This window comes from Spermophilus citellus, assembly GCF_964194105.1.
Source record: "Spermophilus citellus genome assembly, chromosome: 14".
NCBI classification, from domain to species: domain Eukaryota; kingdom Metazoa; phylum Chordata; class Mammalia; order Rodentia; family Sciuridae; genus Spermophilus; species Spermophilus citellus.
Window position 1 is genome coordinate 89,451,627 of NC_138194.1, and position 10,048 is coordinate 89,461,674.

At 41.4% G+C, this 10,048-nt stretch overlaps 1 protein-coding gene across 1 annotated transcript; it reads left to right on the forward strand.

The window, feature by feature from the left end:
- Window positions 1-1,233: 1,233 nt before the first annotated feature.
- TRMT12 (tRNA methyltransferase 12 homolog) lies at window positions 1,234-7,384 on the forward strand. The gene has a single exon (XM_081266258.1). The coding sequence runs from the start codon at window positions 1,614-1,616 to the stop codon at window positions 2,919-2,921; it is 1,308 nt and encodes a 435-aa protein (XP_081122384.1). The 5' UTR covers window positions 1,234-1,613; the 3' UTR covers window positions 2,922-7,384.
- The last annotated feature ends 2,664 nt before the right edge of the window (window positions 7,385-10,048 follow it).

The following is a 10,048-nucleotide window of genomic DNA, read 5'->3' on the forward strand; positions in this document are numbered from 1 at the left end:
TAAGCAATACAACTCTTTCATCTCCATTTTATGGCTATGGAATAAAGCCTTTCTTTCTCCCCTTGTGTCTTGGACATTAATTTTTGCATAGGATGAGACTCCAAACCTAGGTTTGATAACACTTTTGTCTACAGATTTAAGTAAAACAACAGGACCATTTGAGTTTACCAACCTTTGTTTGAATTTCTGATTATTTCTACATCCATGGAAATGTAATACTGCTTGAATGGCTATGAGCATGTTCATACAGAAAGACCTCAAAATCATAATTGGGAACTTCAATTAACATTAACTTTTCTGGGTCTCAGAACCCTAATCTGTAGAATGGTGGGAGGTAAGTATAAATGGGTCTCTTTAAAGTTATAACTTTGAATTATTTTAATTTAACTGTAGTGAATTCCATCTTTGTTCTTTTTAGGGTTATCAAAGCACTTCAACAGGTATTTAATAGTTGCCATATGATCAATACAACTTGTTACATTATATCTTTTTGAGTATGACTCTTAATTAGTCATTGTTTAAAACATTTTTATATATAACTTATTTAATCAATATAATAGCAATCTCTGAAGACAGCTAAAGTAATTCCCATTTTAAAAATGGAGATTCCAGGGCTGGGGACGTGGCTCAAGCGGTAGCGCGCTGGACTGGCATGCGAGCGGCCCGGTTCGATCCTCAGCACCACATACCAACAAAGATGTTGTGTCCGCTGAGAACTAAAAAATAAATATTAAAAATTCTCTCTCTCTCTCTCTCTCTCTCTCTCTCTCTCTCTCTCTCCCCCCCCCCCCCACCTCTCACTCTTTTTAAAAAAAATGGAGATTCCAGAGTTGAGAGATGACATGATTCACCTCAGCTCAGATCCTTTGGACCTCTAAACACTTGATTCTTGGACTGCAGGACAATGAACTGATGACGATCTTTGCAAGGAAAGTTTTATCTGACTCTTCACTTTTAGAAATAAGATGACTTTTGATGCTAATCTGAGAGCAACACTAGACTACAGACAGCCCTTCTGCAAATTCAGCCGATCATTTCCAGCTCACCTGTCTCTCGGGATTCATGAGCAGCATTAAACAGAGTGCATGAAGGTTCCGATTTGCACTGTTTGAATTTGTACTGAGGTAAAAATTAAACAAACCTTCTAGCTTCATTTGCCCTTAATTGACTTACAAAACCACTAATGTTGGAGGTCACAAAATAATGTATTTGGAGGGCAATACATTATTACTTTCCCACTAGTTTTGCTGTAGATATTCAGCTTTACACAGAAACCTGTAGAACATGTGAGATATGTTTTGTCCAAAATTATAACACAAGGTTAACTTTTTACAATCTGACGTCTGTAAACCCCGTAAAATTCCTCCGAATTGTTAGCTTGTAGCAACTAATAGTCGACCACAACAAAGATGGCGGAAGCGGCCTCACCAGGGCAACAGGATCGCCAATCGTCAACCGCATCTGTATATTTAGTTCCGGCTTGTTTGACGTAACTTCCGCCTCGACGCGGCGTGGGAATCTCTCCCCGAGGTGTCCGCGAATTTACCTTGGTAGGTGAACTTAGCCTTCCCGGAGTGGTGCTATAGGCTTGGAAAGCATGCGGGCGCCACAGCATGGAGAGGGAAGATGGGACGTCCGTGGCCGTCGCAGTTGTGACCGAGCGGCGGTTCGCTCAGCGGTACAGGGAATTTCTCGAGAAGCAGAAACTCTTGGATAGACGGCACCGCGTGGAAAAGATGCCCGACGGCACCGTGGCGCTACCGGTGCTGGGGGAGACGCTCCCCGCGCAGCTTCTGGAGGAGCTGAGGACTCGCGTGGCCCCGGGCAGCACGTGCGTGCTGACGCAGCTCCTGGATCCTCTTCCTTCAAAGAAGGCCCAGGGTTGTTCGCCTGCCCAGAGACTGTGTCTGGAGGTGAGGCGCTGGGTAGAGGGCCGGGGAGTGGCGTGGTCGGCTGAATTGGAGGCTGATTTGCCCCGATCTTGGCAACGACATGGTAACCTTTTGTTGTTGAATGAAGACTGTTTCCAAAACAAGCAGTGGAAAAATCTGGGACCAGAACTCTGGGAGACCGTTGCCTTGGCATTTGGCGTCCAGCGTTTAGCAAAACGAGGGCGGGTATTCCCGGATGGCACTCGAACTCCAGCGGTGACTCTGCTGCATGGCGACCATGGCTGGGTAGAGCATGTGGATAATGGCATCCGATATAAGTTTGACGTGACCCAGTGCATGTTCTCCTTTGGAAACATCACTGAAAAGCTGCGAGTGGCATCGCTGCCCTGTGCTGGACAAGTGCTGGTGGATCTCTATGCAGGGATTGGTTATTTTACATTGCCCTTCCTAGTTCATGCTGGTGCTGCCTTTGTCCACGCCTGTGAGTGGAACCCCCATGCTGTAGTCGCTCTGAGAAATAATCTGGAGATCAACGGAGTAGCGAATCGGTGCCAAATACACTTTGGGGATAACAGGAAGCTGAAGCTCTCAAACATTGCAGATAGGGTGAACCTGGGTCTGATTCCCAGTTCAGAAGAAGGCTGGCCCATTGCCTGCCAGGTGCTACGACAGGATACTGGGGGCATTTTGCATGTCCATCAAAATGTGGAATCTTTCCCAGGGAAGAATCCCCAGCCTCCTGGAAGTAGGAAAATGGAGAAAGAACATTGGCCTTATCCTCAGAAAATTATCACCAATGATTGGGAAAATGGAACTGCCAGAGATTTTAGGAGGAAACCGCTTTCACAAGCCACCAAGCTAGAGTGGCAAAGGTGGGCAGAATCTGCAGAAACTCGAATTGCCACTCTTCTTCAGCAGGTGCATGGGAAACCATGGAAGACACAAATCCTGCACATCCAACTGGTGAAATCTTATGCTCCCCATGTGGATCACATAGTTCTGGATCTGGAATGTCGCCCAGTCCTATAGTTGACTACAGTGAATGACACAAGGGATCCAAGGGGCCCTTAATGCTTCAGCTCAGGCTGGCCCTTAAGGCTTTAGCTCAGGCTGGTCTCTCTCTCTCTCTCTCTCTTTTTTTTTTTTTTTCTGGTGATCTTTTTAAATATTTTGTGGCTTGAAAGCAGACTCTAGACCAACCCAAATAATTTCATTTGGTTTCCATTGATCACATTGGGAATGTGCTAAATATCTAGGAAAAACAGCATGGCTTTTTTAAAATAAGTTTAATCTGTGTAATCATAAAGTTCTGAATTCTGACCTCATTCTGACCTTGAGTATATGGTTTCAATATTCATTTGGTCATGGATTTCCTTGAAAAAATTAGGGTTTCTTTGAAATATTTCACATGGCTATTATCTAATAAGCAGTTGTACACAAGTATTGGTTATTCTAGAGTGGAAAATACTGTTCCCCAAATCAGTCTAGCTACTGGAGAAATCTGCTGGAGAAGAGACTAGTGAGGAAGCTTCTGTGCTTGTCCAGGTGTGAGGTTGGGGTGGCTTGGACTACAGTGGTGTGAGATGATTTTATTTGAAAAATAAAATCAGTGGACTCAAGTATGAATCCAAATCAAGACAATGCCGCTTTGTTGTTATGACTAAATTAGGGAGGGAATGAGAGTGGGGGTAACTAACTCCATTCTTCCAATTTAGCATTCCTAAATGAATGTAGGGGAGATGTCATAAAGTTTGTCGTGGTAGAAAAAGGATTAAAATCACTGCCTAAATCATACGAAATCCAAATTTCTAGTGTTAAGCTGTGTAATCGCTGTCAGTTGTTAGCACTATGGCTCCATTTATGCAACTCCTGGCTCTATGTAAGTGTGACCTGAGGCAAGATTTAGTTTCTTCACCTGTATATTAGGTCAACGATCATACATGTCCTGTAGGGTAGCTGATAGGTTTAAGTGAATTAACATGTCATCAGAGTAATTGGCATGTAGTGTCTACTTCATTAATTCATTGTCAGCCTTGTATGCAGTAACCACATTTCCTAATTTGGCTGTGAGGGATTTCTATACATTTAGTTTACGTGAATCAGAATGTCAGTATGTTGAAGAAACAGCCACACTCCTGGGTTCAGTGCAGCACTATTCCCAATAGCCAAGAAATGAAAATAGCCTGAGTGTCTTCAACTGATGAATAGATAAAGAAAATGTGGTATCTGTACACAATAGGATACTATTCAGCCATCAAAAAGAATGAAATCCTGTTATTTGTGATGATATGAATGAAACTGGAAATTATTATGTTACAGGAAATAATCCAGGCACAGAAAGACAAGTACCACATGATCTCACTTATATATGGAATCTAAAGAGTTGATTTCTTAGAAGTTGAGATGGAAAGGTGGCTACCAGAGGCTGGGGACAGTAGGGAAAGGTTACTGGATGGAACTAAATTACCATTAGAGGAAATGAGTTCCAGTGTGCTGTTATATCAGAGTAACTACAGATAATAGTAGTGTACTGTATTTCAAAAAACTAGAAGACTTTGAATGTCTTCACTATAAAGAAATGAAAACTAAGGAGACAGATGTTGGACCAGGTTTAAATATTACATAACATAGTGTATACATATATTGAAACATTACATGGTACAATGTTTCTGTTTTTACCAGTTAAAAGTAAATGTCATTGAAAAAAATAAGAAAACTTGGAAAATCTTTAGGAAGGAAAGCTAGAGCTGAATTTTAACTTTGAGTTGAGGTAAATCAGGTAAAGGCAGAGGAAGTGAGAACTCCTTAGACTCTTCTTCAGGCTAGGCCTTTTCTGTCTTACGGGAAACATTCTCTTGGGCTTACCATGCAGTTGCTATTGAGTCCTTCCTCTAGCCCCTTCTCCACATTCTTAAAGGGCTCCCCTTTCATTGGGGCTTAGAGTGAATCCACTCACCACAGGAGACACTGAAGTTGACTCACTGTACCCATCCGAGTCCCTCTTTCTCCTATAAAAAGAAAGGCTGCCTCCCTTGTGTCTTTAGTAGCAAGGAGATGAAGGCTGAAGTCCCCAGGGAGGACTTGGGGTCTCTGACCTTGAAGAAGAGCAGCCATCTCTCCAGGCATGCTAGAGTAGGATTGTAGGACTCGATTTCCTAAGGATATCCTTGATCAACTACACCAGCCCTGAAAGTTCTAATTGCTAAACTTCTTTTCACATAAAAATAAATCTGCAAACCCACCCCTACTCCCACATTCATATAAACAGACCTATTTATGATTTGTATTTTTTTAACTTACAGGCAATAAATACTTCTACCTGGTATTTTGAATAGTGGATTGGCAAGATGTATAAGACATATGATAGAGGTAACAAAACCAGCAGTGGGGGAATGCTCACACCCAAAACAGGGCATTTTGAAATCAAAGTTCCTTTTCAGATATTGCAACGGTTAATGCTGCCATCTGGTGGACATGCTGTGGAAATAAAAACTGTGCCTCCATGGTCTGTCTTTATTCTCCTTTCCTTCTCTTCACCTTTCCACAAATGTTTTTGAGCCTGAACAATATATCATATACTGTGGCAACCACTGGGAATAAAATAATAAGCAAACCAGACAACAATAAAATAGTAAACAAACAATCCCAGTCTCCATGGATAGGCCTTCATCAAATAATCACACCACTTCATGTAACAACTCACATTCTAGTAAATGCTGGGAGGGGAGGTTCGTGGTGCAAACGGAAGTCAGGAGGAGGGTTGACGTGGTCAGGAAGGTCAGAAAGAGCTGCCCCAGAAACATGATGGTTGAGAGCTGAAGAGCAAGTGGAATTAAGCGAGTGGACCATGGGACAGCATTCTAGGAGCGAGGGCAGGGTGTGCAGGTGCCCAGTAGAGGGGCTGGGGACCGAAACAAAGGGAGAAGAAGAGACAAGGGGTAAAGATGTGCTAACCAAGCAGCCAAGTTGAGTGGTGGTCAGACCAGGAAGGGGCGTCATGGAAGTGTCTTAAGCAAAAATAGGACATGGTTAAACTGAGGTTTTATAAATTCACAGTTTATCAGAATCCCAGTGTTCTAAAATGCTTTAGAATATACTTAAGGCACACTCAACCCCCCAAGAGTCTTTAATCTATCCATCCTTATTTCCAACAACTGTGTGACATGGTACTGTGCAAGAAATTACCTCATACATGTGGTTCATAATGAAGAATGTGTTTATGTTCATGAAAGAAAGGCTGGCCTCAGAATGAGTTGGCATATATTCTTTCATTTTTTTTTTTTTTGCAAAAGTGTGTAGAACTATTATTACTTCTCTTTCTTCCTCTCCCTTTTCTCTCCTGTCTAGTATTCTACTCTGTGAACTCCAGTTGCCTTGGGATCCTGGCTAGGCCTACACTTGGATTCTCCTTCCCTGTGCCACAGCCTGGAAATTTTCTCCAGGCAGTAGCTGGAGCAATTGTATGACTCATTTGGTATACTTTTCATCTCTGATGAATGATCACCCTTCAAGGCTTATGTACAATTCCCCGACAGTCATCTTTTTTTCGTGTGTTTTACCAGTTTTTTAAACTTTAAAAGTTTGTAATAGTTGCGTACTTTCAAAGTCATTTTAGAAATTCACTCTAGTAATACTATGCACATGTACTTCAGTTGACAAAAATATCAATATCAGAAGCACATAAGAATTTTTTGCTATAACTGTTTAGAATGCTTACTTATGAAGGGAATATTAAAGTATTAAAAATGCAATGACATGTTTTTCTGGTTATACATGACAGTAACTTGCAGGATTTCTTGATCATCACACACAATTTCAGTCCAAAAAGTGTCAAAATAGATATTTGTCTCTTGACTTTTTAAAGGTCATGGTTGAATCAAAAGTAAAAAAAAATGTTGAATGAATTAAGGCTCCAACTAAATGTTGCATGCACTCTTCCCTGCCTTCTCCTGCTCACTATTGCATTAGGTAGGTCAGTAGATACATATGGGTGGAGAGACTACCCCAATTCGTATTTTTTTTTAATAGTTTCTATTTTTTTTTAAAAGCCTTACTTAAACATGTTTAAAAACTCAAAAGTAACAATAAGTGTTGGCGAGGATGTGGGGAAAAAGGTATACTCATACACTGCTGGTGGCACTGCAAATTGGTGCAGCCAATATGGAAAGCAGTATGAAGATTTCTGGGAAAATTGGGAATGGAACCACCATTTGACCCAGCTATCCCTCTCTCCTTGTCCTATACCAAAGACTTAAAAACAGTATACTACAGGGACACAGCCACATCAATGTTTATATCAGCACAATTCACGATAGCTAAACTGTGGAACTAACTAGAGGCCCTTTGATAGATGAATAGATTAAAAATGTGGCATATATACACAAGGCAATATTACTCAGCAATAAAATAGAATAAAATCATGGCATTTGCAGGTAAATGGATGGAATTAGAGAAGATAGTGCTAAGTAAAGTTAGTCAATCCCAAAAAAAAACAAATGCCAAAAGTTTTCTCTGATACAAGGAGGCTGATTCATAGTGGGGTAGGGAGAGGGAGCATGGGAGGAATAGACAAACTCTAGATAGGGCAGAGGGGTGGGAGGGGAAGGGAGGAGGCATAGGGTTAGAAATGATGGTGGAATGTGATGATCATTATTATCCAAAGTACATGTATGAAGACATGAATTGGTATGAATATACTGTGTATACAACCAGAGATATGGAAAATTGTGCTGTATACATGTAATAAGAATTGTAATGCATTCCTGTGTCACATATAAATAAAAAAATTAATTAAAAAAACTCAAAGGTAACAAAACCTGTTATAAAAAAACCAAAAACAACAGTCCTGCAACACTATAATGAAGCATTCTGGGTGCCTACTTTCAGCGATTTCAAATGGGCCTGTGTGGCAAAGGAGATAGACCTAGCCAACACAAACCAAGAGGAGTCATGAACATATGCATGGAACTGATCCTAAGGGTACTGGAGCAGAAGCTGTTAGAATTCATGGTGGACAGACAATGGTGCACATTTATAGTCTTGCCCTAGGATTATGTAACTCTTCCATCTTCTATAATAATATAGTCTGAACATGCCACAAAAGGTCACATTGACCTACTACATTGATGACACTGTGCTGTCAGATAAACAGTAAGCATAGTATACACTGGAGAATGGGAATAATCCCTAATAAGATCCAGCAGCCTGTAATATCTTTTATTACAATTATATTTTTAGGATGCAATAGTTTTCTTAAGGGCCAAGATGTCTCCTTCACAGTAAAAAACAAATCATTGCATGTCATCCACTCATTCACCCAAATTATTCCACCATGAAAGAATCACACTGAGCTCTTCAGGCCTCTTTGTGGCAACTCAGAACTTGAGGATACTGTTCTGACTCATAAACTGGGTGAGGCTGAAGAGTACCAGTTTTCATCGTGACCCAGAGCACGTAAAGGCTATATGGCAGGTAAAGCCTGCAGTGTAATTAGTACTGTTGCTCACTCACACGGGCCATTCAATCCAGGAGATTCTATGGTAAAAGTACTTGTGAAAAGAAAAATAGCCAGGAAGTTTATGGCAAGCTCCAGAGGGAGAATCACAAGGTACATAGAACATAAGTGTTCTGAAGCAAGGTTCATCATCTGCAGGAGCAAACCACATATCAAAAATTTAAAAATGATAATAATAAAAAAAATGAAAAACAAAACCCCCCACCAGCTCTGTGCATGATAATGGGCTTTAGTAGGATCTGAGCATATCAAGTGATCATGTGGTCAGTTTCCCACCATAAGCTGAGTTTTGTCAGACTCACCAGTCAACCCCCTCTGGAACTGATGACAGTAAGGGTCAGAGAAAACAGGTGGCATAGGCAGGTGGTTTAACTTTAACAATGTCTATATGTCAGCTCACAGTTATGGCCACTTGAGGGGCTCTTACAGCTAGTGGATAGAGGCAAAAAAAAGGGTAGTTAACTTGGCTGAGTTTTCTTGGACTATCAGTTCAAAACAATGATGGATTGCTCCTGTCCTACGGCTCACTCAGTAGTGGTCTTAAAAGACAACAGTGAGGGGAATGCTTCCAAAAGCAGTATTCCTGTTCATTGACTTTGGGAAAAGAAGTGGCCTGAAGTAAGAGTATACTTTCATGGCAAGTGGCAAATAGGTTAGCTGGCTGATCAGGGGTCTGGAATGAGAAAGAATGGAATATAGGGGAAAGGAAACTGGAGAAGTAGCTGTGGAGAAAATCATGAGATGGAACACAAAGATCCTGGTGTTGTGTGATAGTGCCTACCAAAGTTAATCTACTGTGTAAGAGATACTAAGCAACCATCAGACAGGAACACTTCATTGGTGAATTTCAGCACCCATATCTATCAACTCCCCCAGTAGAGGCACAATGGGCTCATGAACAAAGTAGTCCTCTTGCAGGGAGGCAAGCTCATGAGAGGCCAACAGCACTGCTTCACTTGCCAAGTAGCCACTCCTTAATGTTAACCACTGCCTCTGATCTAGTGCCACCCCTCAAGGAAACCAAGCTACTTGTCATCAGTTTATACTGGATTCTCCATCCTGGAAGGTGCACTGATGCACCTTGACAACAAACTGCCTATTTCCACATGCATTTGCCTTTCTTGCCCATACGATGCCGGCCAAAAATACTATCCAAGGTTTACAGGTGTTTGATCCATCAATACTCATTCCGCAGAACACTGCCTTTGACCTACGGACCTGGTTTATAGCGAAGGAGGTGTGTCACTGGGCAAATGACCATGGGATCCACGGCTCCTATCATGTAATACACATGACCCAGAAAATGCTGATCAGATGGAATGGTGTAAAAAAACTTTTGAAGATGAAACTGATGCAAAAACTTGAAGAGAATTCCCGAAGAGGAAATGCCACCCCAGGATTCAGTATGCACACTGGATCAATACCCATCATATGGTACTGTGTTCCATATAGATAGAATATGTATTTGGAGATGAAAGAGTAAAAATAGAATTCCTACTATGGGATGGCTGAACAAAGGCCCCCAAATGTGTCCGTATCCTGCTACCTGGAATCTACAAATATGTTACCTTACAGGTAAAAGGGATTTTGAAGGCCTGGTTAAATTAATGCTCTGAACATAGGGAGATTATCCTGGATTATC